General features: G+C 53.8%; 1 protein-coding gene across 15 annotated transcripts; it reads left to right on the top strand.

The window, feature by feature from the left end:
- The first annotated feature begins 4,261 nt into the window (after positions 1 to 4,261).
- On the top strand, positions 4,262 to 18,338 carry CD300LG (CD300 molecule like family member g). Of its 15 annotated transcripts, XR_548425.2 has the most exons (9): positions 4,311 to 4,803; positions 5,749 to 6,084; positions 8,651 to 8,752; positions 9,494 to 9,779; positions 11,041 to 11,153; positions 12,533 to 12,585; positions 16,415 to 16,534; positions 16,742 to 16,823; positions 17,034 to 18,338. XR_548425.2 is itself a non-coding variant. In XM_008542418.2 (8 exons), exons 1-8 carry the CDS (start codon positions 4,761 to 4,763, stop codon positions 17,145 to 17,147), a joined length of 963 nt encoding a protein of 320 aa, XP_008540640.1. In that variant the 5' UTR covers positions 4,262 to 4,760; the 3' UTR covers positions 17,148 to 18,338. The 15 variants fall into 15 exon arrangements, 14 of the variants coding, with proteins under 14 accessions (XP_008540640.1, XP_070416472.1, XP_008540636.1 ...); XM_008542418.2 differs by lacking the exon at positions 16,742 to 16,823 and having other exon boundaries at positions 4,262 to 4,803; positions 9,698 to 9,779; XM_070560371.1 differs by lacking the exon at positions 16,742 to 16,823 and having other exon boundaries at positions 9,518 to 9,779; positions 18,086 to 18,338.
- The last annotated feature ends 1,273 nt before the right edge of the window (positions 18,339 to 19,611 follow it).

The following is a 19,611-nucleotide window of genomic DNA, read 5'->3' as shown; positions in this document are numbered from 1 at the left end:
ATCTTTAAGGTACCTGGGGGCTAGGTGTAGGGAGGGTGCTACCAGACTAGTACCATTTTTAATTCAAGTTCAAAGCTTGACGTTTCCTGGGACACCTAAGTGACAGGAAGTTGAGTGAAAGTCCACGGTGGCCCTTCTCTCAAAGTGCAGCCCTTTGGGGTCCTAAAGGGATTAAGAAACACATACCAGGTGCCAACCCGTGGCTGAGTGGTTAAGATCCCGCGCTCCGCTTCCGCGGCCCAGGGTTTCACCGGTTCAGATCCTGGGTGCGGACATGGCACCGCTCATCAGGCCATGCTGAGGCGGTGTCCCACATGCCACAACTAAAATATACAACTATGTACCGGGGAGATTTGGGGAGAAAAAGCAGGAAAAAAAAAAAAGGAAGATTGGCAACAGTTGTTAGCTCAGGTGCCAATCTTTAAAAAAAGGAAAAGGAAACGTACATATACCAGATCCCGCCTTGGAGGGCCCCAGACTACAGGCTCGCGGCTGAACTGCTGCTTCTGAATGAGTAAGAGCTTCCCCAGGGCGAACGCACCGCGCATGCTCGGCCCACCTTTTTGGGCTTCTGCCTGCAGACCGCGGCCTGCTAATCCTTCACGCTCTTGTTAGCTCTTCACCGCTTGTTTTTTTCTTTTAAATAAACTTTATATTGTGGAATAATTTTAGATTTACAGAAAAGTTACACAAGTAGTACAGAAAGTCCCTGAATAGCCTCCCCTCTGTCTGCTTCCCCTCGCATTCACATCTTACACAACTGTGGTACATCGGTCACGACTAAGGAATTAATGTCGGTGCAGTACTGCTAACTGAACTCCAGATTTTATTAGTATTTCACTGGTTTTTCCGCTAATATCCTTTCTCTGCTCTGGGATCCGACCCAAGTTACCACACTGCATTTAGCTTTCAACGTTTTTGAGAGGATTTTAAAGTGTGTGTATTTCGTCGAGCTTCTGAGGGAGGATGGTCCTAATTACGTTGTTTTCCATGGCTGCCCTCCCTCATCATTTCGCTGTCATTCCTAGAAGTAAAAAAATCCTTAAAACAGTCAACATAAAAATCTTGAGGGGCTGGCCTTGTGGTGTAGCGATTGGGTTCGAATGCTATGCTTTGGCAGCCTGGGATTTGTGGGTTCAGATCCTGGACACAGGCCCACACACCGCTCATCCAGCCATGCTGTGGTGGCATCCTACATACAAAATAGAAGAAGATTGGCACAGATGTTAGCTCCAGGCCAATCTTCCTCACCAAAAAAAAAAAAAAAAAAAAAAAAATCTTGAAAGGAGTTTTCAGATTTGCTTCAGCGGAGGAATTTCAAAAATTGAGTTTGTAACTTGCTAGGGATGGAGGAGCTGCTGGTGGAATAGAGGATGAAATGTGTGTGAAGAAACTAAAAACTTTGCGGTGGGTTAGCTATGCCGCAGCAACAAGCCAACGATAAAGTCTCAGTGGTAAAACATCAAAGTCGGCTTGCTCCCCCCAAAGCTGCAGCAGGCTTGGTAGCTGTGGGGGCAGCTTTCTTCCAAGTGGTGATGCGGGGGCCCAGGCTCTTCCCAGCTTGTGGCTCACCCATCTTTGTTGGGGACACATCTTCCCCACTCCTGACGCTTCCTTCCGGGAGGAGGGAGCCCTCCTGGGGTACCACCCCGGTCTCTCTCCACGCCTTCATGTATTTGATGAATGGGAAGGAGAAACCAGGCGTGTGCCATCCAGCCTTCCATCCAGGCGGGTGCCTCTTCATCGCTTTCTCCTGGGAGCCGGCTCGCCTGCAGTGGGGGTGTGATCTGCACTGCCGCTCCACAGCTGGAGGGTGACAGGGACGGCCCCAGCCACACTCGGGGGAGAGGGCTGCCGTTTTCTAGCACTGCCTGTGACGACATAATCCTATAATGCACAGGATACCTGCCCCCCAACAAAGAATTATCTGGCCCCAAGTGTCACTAGTGCTGATGTTGAGAAACCCTGATCTAAGGGGAACAAAGAACCATCTTAGGTCTGTGGAAGTGACTTAGTTCAAGCAAGTCCAAACCAGAGAGAAATTGGACTGGGGTGACTAAGCGGCACCTGTCCAGCTGGCCCTTTTTTGGCCAGATTTTGTCTGTCCTGTTAACAGACCTTTCTAAACCCTACCCTGCAGCTGGGACTTAAGTTTCAACCCGTGTTTTCTTAGATGAGTGGAGTAAACAGTCTCTTTAGAGTTCTGCCCGACCCTCCCTTCTCCCTAAGGGGGTTCTCAGTCCTGGAGGTCTTTAGTAAGCATTGGAGCCTAGAGCAGCAGGGGCAGCCTTCGTCACTGCCTGCCGTGCTAGCATCTGCTGGGTTCTCTGGCTTCCTCTGGGCTCCGGTGTGGCTGTTTCTTCCTTCCCATGTCCGCTGTCCAGCCCCTCATCCCAGCCGTGGGCCTCCAGGCACAGCCAAGCCTCTCCTGGGCACACGCATGTCAGGCAGATGTGATGAGGCTGCCACAAGCCCACTGGGCCAGGAGCCTTTTGCCCCCATCCTATGTGCTCTCTCGTCCTGTGATGGCAGGGCACCTCCCACTATCCTGGACAGGAAGCGGGACACAAGTGTCCTCTCCGCGCAGATCCCCAAACCCACGGCGGCGGGGAGCTATCCATTGCCCCCACACACCCCTTGCAGTAGGACCAGGGGTCCTCAGGCCTAGCTCCCGCTGGGTTTGGGGCTCAGGGGCAGAGGGAAGGACCTCACAGTGTGCAACAAGAGGGCAGGGATGATGCATAGCAGACCCAACACCCTCTTCCTAAAAATAAAATTTTGGGGGCCTGCCCAGTGGTGTGGTGGTTAAGTTCACACACTCCACTTTGGCAGCCCGGCATTGGTTTGGATCCTGGGTGCAGACCTACACCACTCATCAAGCCACTCTGTGGCAGCATCCCACATACAAAATAAAGGATGATTGGCAACAGATTTTAGCTCAGGGCCAATCTTCCTCACAGAAAAACAAAAGTCATAATAAAATAAAATAAAATTTTTGGTAACACTTCCTTTATTCTCCTGAAATGACAATCATAAATAATATGCCTTCTCACACACTTAATTTTTAAAAATCACAATATAATGCTTGAGCTGTAATAGAGAGGAAAATAAAAGGAAAACAGCTTGCAGCCAAATACCACATATTTCAAAATGTCAGTGCTCAGACCCCGTGACACTAGAAAATCTAATGAAGTGTCAGATGCTTGCCCTGCTTATAATAAATAAGTTAGGATTTAAGAAAAGTAAGAAGATCAGAAATTATTCTGTAAAAGGACAAAAAAAAAAAATGAAAGCACAGAAATATACTATCGAACGCTAGAATAAATATTATTTTAATCTGTGTTTTTAAAACTGCAAAAACCAATATCCTTTTGTAGTGTGTACGTGTGCGCGGGGTCAGGTCCTGGGCTGAGATCATTGTCACAGGGTTTTCAGCAACGTGAATCTCTGTTCCTGCCCATTCAAAGCCAGCAGCGCCCCCCAGTCACTGCGAAATCAAAACGCATCTCCGCATGTCACCAGAATCACAGTCTCCCCTCCCAGAACCCCTCAGTTAACGCTTCAAACACTAACCCGCCAGGTGGGTACAATTCCAGCTGTGCACATGGAAGCATATGTGCCAAACTGGTTTTCTAAGGGAGAATGGGAATGACAGGAAACGTTCCCACTCTTTTTTATCTTTTTTTTTTTTTTTGCATTTCTGTATTGCGTAAAATTTTGCTTCCAACCTTTATGAACTTTGCCATCAGAAAAAACCCGACGGAGCTATTCTGGAAAATGATGTGTCCGGGCTCCCCCTAGCGCGCGTGTTTGTTTTGTTCCTTTCAAGGAGCGTTCAATTCTGCGCTGGGAAACCTGGAATTCCGGTTTTTTAAAGGCCGAGTCAGCTCCGCGCGCGTGCAGAGACCGGCCTTGCAGCGCCGCCTGCCGGCGGCTCCGGCACCCCGCTCGGCCCAGCCCTACAGCCGTCCTCACCTCCGCCTGCACCGCCGCCCTGTGGCCAAGGGCGGTACTTCGCCCTCCGGGAGGCGATGGGGAACCAGGGCGCAGGGGTCACGGCTGCAGGGGCCCCTAACCTTTGGACCATTGACCGCTTGGGCTGTCTGAGAAAACTTATGGACCCCCTTTCAGAGCAATGGTCTTTTAAATATACGAAATGAAATACATACACTTAAGAGAAAACCAATAATACTGAAGTGGTTATCAAAATATTTATAATTGTGTAACATAGTAATAAACGTGCTTCATTAGCGCTTTAAATAACCAGCTCTAGTGGTGGGTCCGGTAACTAATTATTTTCCGAGCACTAAGGAGCACACTTGATATTTCGAGCTATGGGCGACAACTTGATGTGTCAGTGTCTGTAATTTTTTATTGGTGACAGGCGTAGCTAACACTCAGAAGGAAAAGATAAATGCTATAGTCAATATGTAATTTTTAAAGGGTAGTGAAAGTCAGTATGTAATTTTTTCACATCCAAATTCATGGACTCCCGGAATGCTACACACAGACCCCGCGGGGCGCACCGCTGGCGGGGTGGTTAAGACCCCCTGGAGGGGTGCGGCTTTGAGAGGGGCGCTTAGGAGGGTTTTAGGGCGGGGAGGGGGAGGTGAGCCGCGGGGCTGTAAGGAAAGGGAAGGCAGAGGCGCCTCCCCTCCCTTCCTCGTCCTGATCGGGCACATCTGGAGGAAGTCAAAGCCGCGCGGCCCAGAGAGGAGCTCCCAGTTCCCGGCGTGTGCTCCGCGGGTCCAGCGCCCACCATGCGGCCCCTGGTCCTGCTGTGGGGCTGCCTCGTGCTCCCAGGTGAGATGGAGCAGGGGGAGTGGTGGAGGGATGTGGGGCTCATCCCCGAGCTCGCCCCTCGGGTCCACAGAGAGAGGACCTCCTGAACCAACGTTTTCTTTCCCCAACGCGCGCTGGTGTGACCCAGCCCCGCTGTGGGCTCCTCGCAGGCTTCACCCCACCCCACTGGTCCTCAGCCCTCAGAGGGGCCGCCACTTGCTGTTTCTGGAATCCAGAGCCAGATCTTCTCCCAGACCCATGGGTACCAACCCCTTCGGGGCTGGGTGGCTGAGAGAGAAGCTTTACCTCCCTCGTCCTTTCCCTATTCTGCACCAAGCCTGGAGCCCACCAGACACGCCTATATGGTTGCCGTGTTAAACTCAGCAAATATTTCTTGAACCTCTGCTATACCACTCACAACAACCCTGAGAGACACAGAATTATCCCATTTCATCAGTTCACAGGCCTGCTTTTCTTTCTTTCTTACTTTCTTTCTTACTTTCTTTCTTTCTCTCTTTCTTACCTTTTAACATAAAAAATCAGGATGCATCTTACAACTGATGTCAGTTGTTCAGTCGAAAATGTTTTTTGTTAGTGGTATGCAAAATTATGGTACATCTTACATATGATAGCATCTTAATTCAATGAAATAGGACATTATCGTCATCTATAGATGAGAAAACTCAGAGGTCCAGAGAGGTCAAGCGACTTCCTCAGGGTCACACAGCTATGTAGTGGCAGTGCTGGGATTCAAACTCCGGGCTGTCTGAATCTAGAGCTTCCCTTCAACATACCAGGTTTGGGGAAGCAGCCACAGCTCTGTCCCAAGGTCCCCTGGTGGGGAAAGGGAGTACCAGGTCTTACAGGGCTGCCCCCAGAAGGGGATGACTCAGGAGGTGCCTCCTGGTCTTGACCCTGGTACTTGAATCCAGGGAATTCCGACCTTCATCGCTGCTGTGGTTTCAGGTTATGGAGTCCTGGTGGGCCCGAAGGAGATCAGCGGATTTGAAGGTGACACCTTGTCCCTGCAGTGCACCTACGGGGAGGAGCTGAAGAAGCACAAGAAATACTGGTGCAGGGAGGGCGGTCTCCTGATCTCCCGCTGCTCAGGCACTATCTATGCGGAAGAAGACGGCCAAGAGAGGACGGCAGGCAGGGTGTCCGTCTGGGACAGCCCCGAGGAGCTCACGCTCACCGTGACCCTGAGGAACCTCACCCTGCAGGACGCCGGGAAGTACTGGTGTGGGGTCTCAAGACTGGGCTTTGACTGGAGTTTCTTGGTGTCTCTGCGCGTCCTTCCAGGTAACACATGTCTCTCCTTCCCGGGCAGGAGATGCAGACGGGAGGAGGGAGTGTGGGTGGGTAATCACTGGTGGACTCGGTTTCCCCGTCGCAAGGGGGCGTAATGCTCGCACCAACCTCATCAGGGGTCTGGAGGACTCGGTGAGATGTCAGAGGTCCAGTGCTCAGCAGCATCGGGGGCACAGACGGTGTCACCCGAGCCTCGGCTGCTCTGTCACTCCTGCTGCCCAAGGTCACAGTAGGTAGCAGAGCAGGATTGAACGCAGACCTGTCTCCTTCATGCTCAGGGCCTTTCCTCTCTGCCCAGATTGGGGAGAGAGATTGCCATGGGCTGGGGACAAGATGGACATGCCACAGAATAGAAAGACTCCCTCCCTGGGGTCAGAGAGATTCCTGAGGATTCCTCAGGCTCGGCCCACCATCAGTGCCTCTGGGACCCGCTCCACAGCGACACCTAAGCCATGGCCACACTGGCCTCATCCTGCTGTGGCCTCGGCTCTCCCTTCTGGCCTCCCCTTCCCCAGATCTTCAAGTCCCAAGGGCAGGTGCGAGCAGTGCCTGGGGACCAGCCTCGGAGGGGCTTGTGGGGCTCGGGGACACTAGGGGGCTGGGGCTGGAGCCATGGGGCCCGGGCTGGGGCTGGAGCCCCTCTCTGGGTGCCCAGAATCCCACCTGGACCTGCTGAGCAGAGGAGAAGGAAGCCAGAGAGGGCCCAGGGGAATGGACAGCCCCAGTCTGCCGGCCGGTGAGGGCGAGGTCAGTCTTTGTGTCCCACTTCACAGATGGGAGACCAAGGCTCCAAGAGATGAAATGATTTTCCTCTAATCTCCTGGCAGGAAGTGGTGGTGCTGGGATTCGAATGCAGGTCCCTTCAGGCATTGGTGTCTGCTCTGTCCCTCTCCTGGCCCCATCGCTCGGATTCATCCCATCCCCAGGCCCATCCCCACTGCCAGGTCCCCGTCAGCCGTGGGACTTCATTTTAATTTAAGGAAATAAAGATAAACTCAGCAAGTAATAACAGCAGCACCAAAAACACATTGAACTTGTTCTCCATTATTTACAAGATTCTATGATCTCTTCCAGTTCTTATCAGTATTCAGACCTCATTTTTACCTAGTGTGATCAATTTGACCTATATTTTCGGCTCTCCTGTTTTTATTCTCACCCTCATTTATAATCATTTATTTATGTATAATATCTGCAGAATTATATTATCCTCCTGTATCAGACCTTGTGGGCCTCTCTCTGATGACAGTTGGGGTTTTGAAAATAAAGAAGGCTAAAAATGTTTAGCCACTGGCAGAGGAGACTCTGACTTGTAGTGCCTGCCAATTTCTGTGGTGTAAATGCCCCTGGCTTGGCCAATTTCCAGCTACTAACAGTTTAACAACTGGCTCCCCAAATCCCTGAGAAGTGAATGCTCAGCTCTCCCGAGCCAGCATGAGCCGTCTCCAGCACACCATTGAGTCTGGGGAAATGTTAGAAGAATTTCTAGGAAGGTCAGAACAAGACCAGAGGACCCACTATCATTTCTTTTGTTCACCATTGCCTGGAGGCCCTAGGCAATGAAATATGGCAAGGTAAAGAAGTATAAAGATTGGAAAAGAAAAAATAAATGCTCTTTATCTGCAGAAGATTTGATCATCTACTCAGAAACGTTGGAGAAGAACTGGCCTGGTATCACAAGAGAGAGTGGCAGGGAGCGGGAGAGTGTGAGGGCATGAAGGCAGAAGGGGCCGACTGATGGACGTGGGGGAGCCCGGAGCTCGGTGGCTCCTGGGGATTTGGCCACACGGGGTTTCTGCCCACTGCACTGGGCACAGAGAATAGGCGTTTTGCCCTTGAGGGGTCCCAGCCTAGTGGGGAGACCCAGGAAACGACCTGTTGCAGCATCACTGGGTATCAGCTGCCTCGACGGTGCGCAGGGTACTGTGGGCACACAAAGGACAGGGATTTGCTCCTTCTGGGGAAGGCGTTGACTTGTGAGCTGGCCCCGGAGGACAGAACGAAGTGTGTTAGGCAGAGATGGAAAGGAAAAGCATCGCACACAGAGGAACAGTATGTCAGAGTCGTGGAAGCGGGCTGGAAGCTCACTTCATTGGGAATAGAGCCGACTGCGTATGGCTGGCGCACCGGATGGGGAAGAGGTGAAGCTGACAAGGTGGGTTGAAGTCTGAGTTTGAAAGGCACGCTAAAAAGTTGGAACTTCACTTATAGGCACTGGGGAGCCACTGGCTGTTCTGAAGCAGGGAGCGATGCGATCCAAGATGTATTTTAGAGACAGAGCTGGCATTGGTGTGAAAGTGGCATAGAAAGGGCAGACTGGTGGGCAGTTGGAGGACAAAAGAGGCAGAAGGTCTGAGCTAAGCAGGAAGCCAAGGGGACTGCAGAAGGGGAAGAATCAGCTGGAATCTCCTGTGCGTGGCTCCTGAGTGGCTGGGGAGAGAAGAGGCGATGCTCTGAGCAGAGGTGGGGGTGCGAAAGCGCTGGCTGCTCCCAGGACAGGAAATCTGGCTCAGAGCAGTGATCCTCTCTCCCCTGAGACCAGCCTCTCTCCTTCCTCTAGGTCCCTGCTGTCTTCCCTCCCCCACGCCCTCCTTCCAGCCTCTTGCCACAAGGAGCCTCCAGCCCAAGGCAAAAACTTGGCAAACGCAGCCCCCAGAATTGAGTGAGTGAATGGTTTCCCTGCCCCTCCTCTGCTCTTTTTTAAAGAAACATCCAGTGAATGCCTGCCTGGTGCCAGACACTTTATGGCCCTCACATCCTGGAGCTGGACTCTCAGCCCAGGAACCGGAGGCTCAGACGGGTTGGGCCACTTGCTCAAGGTCACACAGGAAGCAGCAGAGCTAGAAAGTAGACCCAGCCTGTGCCCTGTGTGCTCCCCCTGGGGTCTGAGGGGAGAGAGGAGAGGCTGGGCCTTGGGCTCTGGGCTCTGGACTGGTCCCTGCCACCCTGCCCTGCCGACCCCATGGCTGTTGAAGGAGCTCAGCCCTTCCCGAGGCCTAGGTGGTGAGTGGGCATGTGATGGTGACATGAGGACCTTCCGGTGAGGGCAGAGGTGCCAGTTGGCTGGGACTGTAGGGGGGGCAGGAAGGTGTCTGCTTAGTGGTCCCTGGAATGGATCATGGAGGTGGGGGTGATTGCGTCTCCTGGCAGAGAGAACAGGCTGCCGGCCCGAAAAGGGGCTGGAAGCTCTGCAGAGGCCTGGGGCGAGCCTGAGGGGTGGCCTGCTCCCTTCAAATGGCTTCATCTAGGCCTCTGTTTGCTTCCTGGGGTGTCTTCTAGCTGCAAATGTTCTGAGACATTATTCTCAGGGAGCCTAGGGTTCAGAGGTCAAGGGTCAGAGGTCTGGGGAGGCTGGGATTCAAGGGTCAGGGAAGGAGCTGAGGCACTGCTTTTGGACTTGTAGCTTCTCCTGGTCTCCACCCGACAGTCACCACAGCCAAGCAGAAGACAGGGGCCGAGGCCTCTCCGTTCACAGGGACCTCCGCGTCCAGGCACACGCAAGCCTCCCCGTACGCGGGAACCGCTCCGTACGCAGGGACCTCTCCTCACGCAGTGACCTCTCCGTTCACGGGGACCCCTCCTCACGAAGCCACCTCTCCTCATGCAGGGACCTCCCGCCCAGCCACGCAGCTGGACTCCACCTCGGCAGAGACCAGTCTTGTCCCCAGCAGCCGCAGCTCCAAGTCCAGGTGAGCCCTTGGTCTCCTTTCAGGCCATCCCCAAACCACAAGGAGCCTTTGAGCAAATAGAAACCTGACACTCCTTCCTCCGGGCAAACACGGCTTCTGGTCGTGGCCACAGCTCGTAGCACAGAGGGCAGACTCAGTCCCCATCCCCCTCAGCAGGGCCCTCGAGTCGGGGACAGCCTACACTCAGGGACCAGCAGCCCCGTTGCTGGACACACAGGCCCACCACGGTGAAGGGTCCACCGCGGCCGCAGTTCCCACCTCTCTCCCTGCTTCCGCTTCAGGGACAGCCACCCAGTTCAGTAGCTTTCGCCTGTCCACTTTGCACTGGACCTGGTGCCAAGCATGTGTGGGACCCTCTCCCTGGTCTAACGGGCGAACATAGCAAGCAAACTGGAGAGGCTTAGAGGCAGCACGACAATGTCTGTGCTGTCCCGAGACACAGCCTCAGAAGCCTGCATCAAATGACCTTGCAGCCCCTCACCTCATGACCGAAGACACCAGCGGGACAGACCCCCCACAGGAAGAGACAAAGGGTAGCTGGCGCACACATTTCCCGAGGGAGTTTCTTAGAGACCGAGGGACTAATCAACAGCCCTGGGCCTTGCCTCCCCCACATGTAGACGTCGGCATCTCTGACCTTGTTTGATGTACAACCAAGACATTCTTGTTTGTGTACCTTCCGTGTATAATCCAGAGAAAAGCCCGGATGTCCTCTCTCTTTTTTGACATTATGAACTCTGGTTGTAAGGCATTTGTCCTGCCCTCTTCCCTGTATGTGCACTGTTTGTGCAAGAGTCGCAGCTGCACTTAGACTCAGACGCCTCAGAGCAGGTCCTCAGAATATGCTGTTGAATTGTTTCCCGGGGTTCAAACTCCTCACTTGCGTTATCAAATAAACTCCCTTAATTAACCTTTACCCAGACTCTTCCTTTCAGTCGACATAAGAAAATTTTCTTTCTTACCCACCTGGAGTCCCAGCCTGCAGGGTTGGCTCTAGGGGGTTGTATATAACTGTGCTCGGGTGCTGACATCCAGGTAGCTGCTGGCAAGTTCAGACCCGGCCGAAAGTGTCTCCTGGGGTTGGCGACGGGGGCTGAGGTCCCTTCCATTGGGACCGACCAGGCGTTGTGGTCCCTGGTGCCCTCTGATCTCCTTGGGAAGACAAGGGACATGGCTGGGACTCAGAATGAGAATGCCGAGGTGCACGACGTGCCACTGATATCTGGTGACAGCCACCGGGCTCCTTCCGTCCCTCCCGCAGGGTGTCCATCCCCATGGTCCGCATCTTGGCCCCGGTCCTGGTGCTGCTGAGCCTTCTGCTGACCGCAGGCCTGGCTGCCCTCAGCAGGTACCTGCTCCGGCGGAGGAAGGAAGGTGAGCAGGGCAGACGGGAGGGCGTGGGAGGGTCTGGGCCACTGCAGGTCCAACTCCTTGCCTGAGGGCTGACTATAGGGAGGAGCACAGGACCGAGGACTTGAACTTGAGCAGGACAGACATCATGGCCCCACATCTACTGCTGGGTTTCTAGAGCTTCTCAGTCCCTTTCAAGGCTTGTGTTCAAATCCCAGCTCTGCCACTTTTGAGCTATGTGACCTTGGGCAGATCACCTCACTTCCCTGAGCCTCAGTCTTCCTCAGATATGGGTGCAACAGAAATAGAGTATGGGCCACATATGTAATTTAAAATTCTCCAGTAGTCACATGAAAAAAAAGTGAAAAGAAACTGGTGACGTTAGTCCTAATATATACTTTATTTAACACAATATATCCAAAACATTATCATTTCAACAGGGAATAAATATAAAAATATTAATAATACACATTCTACATTCATTTTTTTCCTTGGAAACCTGGTGTCATTCAGAGTAGTCACTTTTCCAGTGCTCCGTGGCTGGGCGTGGCTCGTGATGCCTGTGCTGGACAGCACAGATTAAGAGCATTAACAGAAATAGCAGTAATAGCAGCCATGACGGGCCAAGCATTGTTGGGTGGCTTACATTGCTTCTATCTCCTTTAATCTCCATACTGTGGAGTTAGTTAGGAACTACTTATTACAAGTTCCCCCATTTTACAGGGGAAGAAACTGAGGCACAGAGCAGCTGAGTAGCTTGCCCTGTGTTTGCACAGCTAGGAATCAGAGGCACCAGGAAGATGTGTGTGAATGCACTTTGCAAGTTGGCAATGTTGTCCCAGTGTGGTAGCCGTGGGGGGATCCTGGGCCTGCCTCCCGACTCCTCCCTGTGTCACCCCTGGGAAGAACTGTCGGCTTTACCAGTGTCCCCAGGCTCCCTCAGAGAGTCAGGGAGGACACAGCATGGGAGCGTTCCCGTCGCCTCAGAGCCTCTTAGCACCTTGCCTCTCAAATTGTGGTCCCCAGCCAGCAGGAGTGACATCCCCTAATAGCCTGTTAGAAATGCAGACTCTCAGGTCCCACCCCCCACCTACTGAATTAGAATCTGCGTTTTAATAGAATTTCCCAGGGTCCTGTATGCACCCTGAGTTTTAAGAAGCAATGACCTAGTGCACAGAATTACGTCCCCAGCTGGTTTCTGCCCCACAGGGGGGTTCCGTGTACTGATCCCAAAGGCTGGGTCATTGCCAAGGGTCCCAGCTGGAAGGGGCTACTCTGCCCAGACTGCCTGCCACCTCCCTCGGGGAAGCCCAGGTGCACAGGCCGCTCCTCTTCTGTGGGAGCAGCTGCAGGCTACTCCTGGCTGCCCCTGGCTTCAAGGTGCGGCTTCCCGTCTCTTTCAGCTCAACTGGCCGCCGAGACACAGAGGATGGAGAAGGTGCACCTCCCACACTCGGTAAGGAAGGAGGCGGGGCTGGAAGGCAGGCGCCTGGGCCCCCCCTCTGCTGCTCCCTGCCTGGTCCTCCACCACTGACCTCAAGGCCTGGCTTGTTTCCCACCTCTGGGGAGTCTGTGTGAGCCCCGAGACCAGCCCTTCAGGCTGTGAGCCAGCAGAGTCCCCTCCATCACCCCAACTTCCCAGCAGGTGCCAGGCAGGGCTCCTCCCCAGGCCCAGCGCCCTCTGCCCATTGGAGAACATCAGAGCTGGATCCAGGGAAGGCCTTTGACATCATCTAGTCAGACTTCCTCTAGATTTGGTGCAAACCCTCCTTCAGAACACCTGGCAGGGGCCTCCTTCATGCCAATCCTAACAGAAACCTCTCGGGGGGCCCAGGAACGTGAATTTTAAACACAGCCCCCAGGGATTCTGACGGCACACCAGAGTATGACAACTTCAGACTCTAGTCTGCTTTTGCAGAAGAGGAAACAGAGCCCAGATAGGGTAAAAGTCTTACCCAAGGCCACACAGCAGATGGTAGCCCAAATAGAGAGCAGGAGCCAGATTTCTCGACTCTCATCTCTCTTCTTTCCAGAACACCCTAATGTTTTCTTTGAGCTTTCCTCTGCTCTGAGACCAAGGTGGTGTGGCTGCCCTGAGACCCAGGCCAAGGGTGACACTCTGGGGACCATGGGGCAGAAAGAATGTGAGTCCCTGTGCCCATCTTCCTGGACAGGGGAGCCTGCCTACTGCAGGGCCCTTCCCTGACCCCACAAAGAGAGACTGTCCCTCCACACACGGCACTCCTACAGGCAGGGCTGCAGAATCACACTCAGGGAGCTAGCCCACCTGCACCCCATCGCCCCCCCACCTGCACCGCCCCCCCCCCCCCACCTCCAGCCCTCCTCTCCTCCCTTGGCTGTTTACTGAGATGCCTCCACTCTGATTTCCTTAAATGTGAGCACAGGAAAAGAGGACTACCTCTCCTTTCCTGGCGCCAGCGAGGACAAAAGACTCAGGCCCCATCCCCTAGGGATGGGCTGGGGTGGGAACGTGGTGCTGGACCTTGGCACAGGAAGCTCCACAAGGCCAATGGTGGGAAAGGTCCTGGCAATGCCACTGCCACCGCCAGAGCCCGGCCTCCTGGGGCTCACCCCACCCCACTCCACAAGAGGGTCTGGGGAAGGAGGGAGAGCGTCCATGGCCATGGGGAGGACAAGAGGGCCTGAGGCCAGTGCCCTGTGGGAGGGCCAGGAAAGGGCACAGGGCCAGCGGGAAGAGGGGCTGGGGGGGCAGCCCCTTGTTGGGGAAGGATGGAGAGAGTCAGGGGAAGACCCTGTGAATGTGGCTGGCTGAGAGGTTTTGCTTTTCTTTGGTTTATTTCCCTTTTGGCTTCTCTGTAGTTTTTAGCAGAGTCTGGAGGCAGAACTGAACGCGTTTGGGGTTTTCTTTGCCCACATTCAGGTCAAAGAGGGAAGGGGATGCTCTGCCAGAGAGCCCCAGGGGGTGTGAAAACTCAGAGGGAAGCGTTAGGGGTCAGACCAGCATTTTCCTTCCCCAGAGAGCCATTTCTAGAAGTGCTCCTTTCACCCTTTTCTTGAACACCTACTGTGTGCCAGGGGCTTTCCATAGGTCATTAAATCTTCATCACCCCTGCATGAGCCAGGTGTAATTATTTCCCCCTTCTTAGAAAATACCATGTAGAGGCTCAGAGAGGATAAGTAACTTGCCCATAGCAACCCAGCCTGAAAGAGGCAGAACTAGGAAAACTCACTGAGGTCTGCGGGGTGGCCGCAGTGCCCTGTGCTCCTGCCCCCCCACATCCAAGAGCAAGGGGTCTGAGGGCTGCAACCAACTCCTCGGCCCAAGAGTCTCCCCAGACTCAGGAGAAGGCCCATCCTGGGGCCATGGGCGTGGGGTGGCCGGGGCCCTGACTCCTGGAATGGCCCAGGTGGGAGAGCGGGGCTTGGGGCAGGACGCACCCCAGCTTCTCCAGGCTTCCCTGTGGCATCTTCGCTACTATTTTCTGGTGTCCAGAAGCAGAGGTTCTCATGTATATCTCGAGTACCCATCACCCCAGAAAATGCCTCCGGTTGTCCACGGTGTGGCAGAGGAACCAATGAGAGATCGAGACCCACAGTGGACGCAGGGCAGTGGTCCTGGCCGCTGCCTACATGTGTGGTTTGGTCTCTGTGCCATGAGGTTCCTTCCTCAGATTCAGCCATCCTTGAGTGGGTGACACTTCCGTGGCTGCCGGTGGTCAGTGGTCAGCAGTGTGGGTTTCGACTGAATCACAAAGCTGTAAATACGGGATTCGTAGGAAGTGGACTTGATGTCGGGGGTCCTCTGGTCCAGCCCAGCTCTGCCATGTCCTCACCATAGGTGAGGCATTTGTCACCATAGGTGACGGCATTTGTGAAATCTCCTTTCCTCTTCCCCCATTCCTTTGTCCCCGCATCCCCCCAGTCATTTCTCATTCGAGGAATTCTGCTCTGATTTTTATCTTATAAGACTGCAGGTGTCACCAGAGATGACTCAAACAGCCACCTCTGCCCCCAACACCTGCAGCAAGGGTATTGACAGAAGCAGGGGGCCCATGACAAGGGACAAGGAGATAAAGAGAAGTGTGCAGCATGCCCTGCCAGGATGGCAGCATAGTATAGGAAAAGAGCTTGGGTCTAAGGTCAAATGGTCATGAATACAAGACCCAGCTCAGCTGCTCGCCAGCTGTGTCACTTCTGGCAAGTTATAGCACCTCTCTGAGCCTCAGTTTCCCATCTCACAGGGTTGTGGCTAGGGGTGAGTGAGGTGAGACACCTCTAGGTGTCCAGAAAGTGGGAGCTTCTTTCTTTGACTTCAGTGCCCATCGGGCCATGGGATTTGCTGGCCAGGGCACCTGAGGACAGCTGTGCCCTTGGGAGGCTTGCCTTGGGCCTCCACCAGCTCCACCTCTGCTCTGCCCAGATGCTAGGACAAGGAAGGAGGGGGTGGAGGGGCCTGGCTTTCTGAGCTGAGGACCGGTTGGGGCAGCGGGGGCCGGGGCTGGAGATGGGCTTCCCCGCTCACTCTGGACTACCCACGTCTCTTCCCTGGGCTTCAGTTTCCTCATCTGATCAAGGAGGAGTTGCTCAGACTGATGATGTCTTAAGAATTCTTCCTGTGTTGTTTGTTATTCATGAATCTTTGAGGCGTCCGACTTTGCTGTCTCCAGGCTTGTTAGAAAGAACATGCAGCCTGTGCGTTCTTTCTGCTTAAAGGATAGAAATAACAAGAATGAACAATAATGAAAACAAATGATCCAAAAAAATCATTCCAGGAGTTCCCAGTTGTTGAGTGATAAAACATTATCATGAATATTCATTACAACCCTGAGGGGAAAAGTCGTATCCCCATTTGACCTCTGAGGAAGCCGAGCCTCAGAGAGGTTAGGCGGCTTGTCCAAGATCCCCTGAGACCAGGAAACTGGACCTGAGGACTCTGGCCCCGCAGCCCTGCTTCCTCCCCTCCACCCCGTGCTACATTTCCCTCCTCTGGTTCCACTCACAGACCATCCCTGCTGCCAAGAACGGGCGGTTTTTTCTGTTTTCGTTTTTGTTTTTTAAAGATTTTATTTTTCCTTTTTCTCCCAAAGCCCCCCTAGTACATAGTTGTGTATTTTTTAGTTGTGAGTCCTTCTAGTTGTGGCATGTGGGATGTCACCTCAGCATGGCCTGATGAGCGGTACCATGTCCACGCCCAGGATCCGAACCGGCAAAACCCTGGGCTGCCAAAGCAGGGCGCTGGAACTTAACCACTCGGCCACGGGGCCGGCCCAAGAATGGGCTGTTCTGACCCATCTCTGTTTCAGCCGCTGGAGAACTGCTGGGTCCAGGAGTGCGCCAAGATCAACACTGCAGGGCCTGCTGGGCCTCGAGCCAGCCCCCAGCCCTCCTCCAGTCCCTGCAGGGACATCGGGTGCCTAAGCCAGGTGGGACAGAGGGCCCTGGGAGCCCAGAGTCACCTAGCCTGGCTCCTCTGACAATGCAGGGAAGTGGGGACCTCCTTCCTCAGCATCCGCTCCCCAAACTCCGCTGCCCTGCATCCACCCACCTGCCCCACCACAACCATAGGCTTGGGCCATTTCGCTCGGGAAACCAGGGCTGTTGACTTTACCTCCTCTTTTTCCCTGATCCAGAAAATTCTTGAATAGCTTGTCAGGAGTCACAGCTTAAAGAGCTCTGGGCTGGCAGGATTCCAACATCTGCAGCCAGAACCTGGTATGAGGCCATGAGGATGCTCTCTCAGGGGATGGATGGAGGGGAGGTGGGCATGAGTCAAAGCCTGGGGGTTCTGGGGAGGAGAACTTGTTAGTTCTTGTGCTGCTTAGATGAACACAGGCCCAGACAGTGGAAAAGGCTGAGGTGGACCCAGCAGCTACCTGGAGACCCCTCAGCTCGGCTTCTCAACCCCCACTGTTGTCTTTACAGACTTCAGAGGAAGCTGAAGCCTCTTCCCGGGACCCAGAGGGGGCCACGATCCCAGGGCCTCCCCTCCACTTGTCTGAGGAGGAGCTTGACTTCTCTAAGTTCATCTCGGTCTAGCCACAGAATGCCCTCCAGGCCAGGCCTGCTGTGAAGCTGAATGGCTGGATTTGCACCGACTCTAATAAGCTTTCTGCTACAGCTTCAGAGTTCACCTGCCAGACTCCAGGGCTCCCCCTCCCCCTCCCCAGGCTCTCCTCCTGCATGCCCCAGCCTGACCTGGGAGCCTTTGTGGGCCGTGGAGCCCACAGTGGTGGCCTCACAGTTCCGGCAGAGACTGGCACCTCCCCAATGTGTTCACATCCCTGGGCAGGGCTTGCAGCTGCTGGACCTAGACTGTCACCAGGGCCAGGCAGGGCTCAGGAGAGCTGGTCTGGGCTTGTATCTGCTGCAGGAAATCCCAAGGGCCTGGGTGCCCAGCAACATGCCTCCCCCCACTCCACCCCACCTTCTCCTCCCTTCCTTCCCTCCTCAGCCTCAGCACCCCTTTCTCCTGCATAAGCTGGGGAGGAGGGAGCGTGCTGGCGTTGGACTGGGTTCTGATTTCCTGAAGCGTGGCTATGAACCACCTGCATCCCAGTCCTTCAGGAAGCTGGTGAAAAATGTGATTCCTGGGCCCAGGACTCTGCATTTCTAACAAGAGCCCAGTGATTCGAATACTCGAGTTAGAGAAGCAGTGGCCCTGTTGAACGCTCAGGTCCCTCCAGCTTTGAATCTACACTTTGTGTGTGGGGTCTCCCACCTGCCCCCTGTAGGGGTTGCTGTGCCCACGACACCATGAGCCAGCTGGGGGCTTTCCGGGGCCTGCCTGAGTCCAGATCCAGGGCAGGGGCACACCGGAAGGGGTGAATCCAGTAGGGGCAGGAGAGAGGGGACAGGGCAGGAACCTAAGGAGAACCTGAACGTGACCCTGACTCAGGCTCTCTGGAGATGGGGTGGGAGTGAGGGGTTAGAATTACAGAACTACTATTGTTTCTTTTTCTATTTTCTTTAAAAAGTGAAAGGAGGGGTTGCTCAGTATACAAAACTTAGAAAGATAGAAGAGGAGAAAAGTCAGCCATGGTCTCGCCATCGCCCGGACAATCCTCACTGCATTTTGTTGTATTTCCTTCCAGTCTTTTCCCTTCCCGTCGTTTGCTGGTGTTCTTTTACAAATATTTTGTATGTACAACTTTGTATCCTGCTTTTTTTCACTTAACTATTATATCATAAGCATTTCTCCATGTTTTTATAAACCTATTATAAATTAAATGTTTGTCGCTGTGTAATGTTTCTTCAACTTATGTCAATTCTCTCTGACTAGATATTTAACTTGTTTCTATTTTTGCTATTGTAGCTAACAGCACGGTGAACCTTTGCCCAGGCTTTGTCTGCATTTGGAGGTTTCTTTGAGGAGGATTCAGGAATGTGCAAGTGCCAGGCCCCAGGGCAGGAACCTTTTTGAAGTTACTGAGACCCACTGCTGAAAGCTTTCCCAAACGGCAGAACCAATTTCATTCCCACCAGAGCTTTTCAGTCAGTGTTTCTCCAAGTCCCCAGCAGCCTCTACACCTGTCCCTGTTGGTGTGGCAGGAGAAACCACTGAGGAATGCCCCCGCAAGGGGACACCAGGGGGCTGGGAGAGCTGGACGAGGGGGAGCCGGTCTGATGAAGCGAAGGAAGCTCACCAGAAGGTGCCAGGCAGTGCCCGACGCCCCTGGAGGGGCGAGCTCCACTTACCTTCTCTACCTGAAGAGGGAGCCCCCCGATCTGAGCTCTGGGGCTCTGCCCAGGATCTGGGCACAGTGTGTGCCCAGATGTTGGGGGGGGGTAGAGAGCAACAAGTTTCAGGTGGTCTCAGACCCCAAAAGTTCACCCAAAGCAGACTTCCCCCTTGAGAAATCCCTCAGCTGGAGGCTGGTGAGAACTTTGGGAAACACGACCTAGAAAGGGAAGAAGCCTCCTGCCCTCTCAGCCCGTCCGTCCGTCCGTCCTGCAGCCAGGGCTTCCTGGGGACCCGAGGTGGTCAGCCAGGTCACTCCAGTCCACCTCTTGCCCACTCTCAGACCAAGGGCCCACTAAACAGATGGGTGTCTTTTGTGAGGCAGAGCTCTCTCCAAAGCAACCTGGGATTGGCGTCCGCGGGATTCCAAGTTTCTGTGGGTTTATCAGACACTCAGGAATCATTCCGAGACTCCCCTGCTCCCACCACGGCCGTGGTGCCCACCCAGCTCCGCCCACCAGGCAGTTGGAAAGGACCACTTCCTTACCAGTTGCCACTTCAAAGTCCCCTGTCTTGATACACTTTGTTCTATGTTTGTACACCAAAATATTCCGCTCTGCCGTCTGTAGATGTGTGAGATTCTGTTCAGTCCCCTTCAACAATGTAACAAGTCACTGCTCGCCCATCCTGAGAGGAAGCATTTCCCGTTTGGGGACTTGCTGAGAGGTAAAACTTCAGAAAAAACTAGGGGAACATCAAAGAGTTGCTAACATTTAGTTTTGCCAAATTGGGATATTAAATATGACAGTCATTATAAACTAT

The sequence above is a fragment of the Equus przewalskii genome, chromosome 10 (genome assembly GCF_037783145.1).
Source record: "Equus przewalskii isolate Varuska chromosome 10, EquPr2, whole genome shotgun sequence".
NCBI classification, from domain to species: domain Eukaryota; kingdom Metazoa; phylum Chordata; class Mammalia; order Perissodactyla; family Equidae; genus Equus; species Equus przewalskii.
The sequence above is the reverse complement of the archived record's forward strand: the minus strand, read 5'-3'. Positions and strand labels throughout refer to the sequence as shown.

What these genes read in the sequence shown, in the direction of transcription:
- CD300LG (XM_008542413.2), top strand. Translation starts at nt 4,761, where the DNA reads ATGCGGCCCCTGGTCCTGCTGTGGGGCTGCCTCGTGCTCCCAG. An exon ending in GGGCTGCCTCGTGCTCCCAG is followed by an intron (nt 4,804 to 5,748) that starts GTGAGATGGAGC and finishes CTGTGGTTTCAG; the next exon opens with GTTATGGAGTCCTGGTGGGC. An exon ending in AACGCAGCCCCCAGAATTGA is followed by an intron (nt 8,753 to 9,493) that starts GTGAGTGAATGG and finishes TTGGACTTGTAG; the next exon opens with CTTCTCCTGGTCTCCACCCG.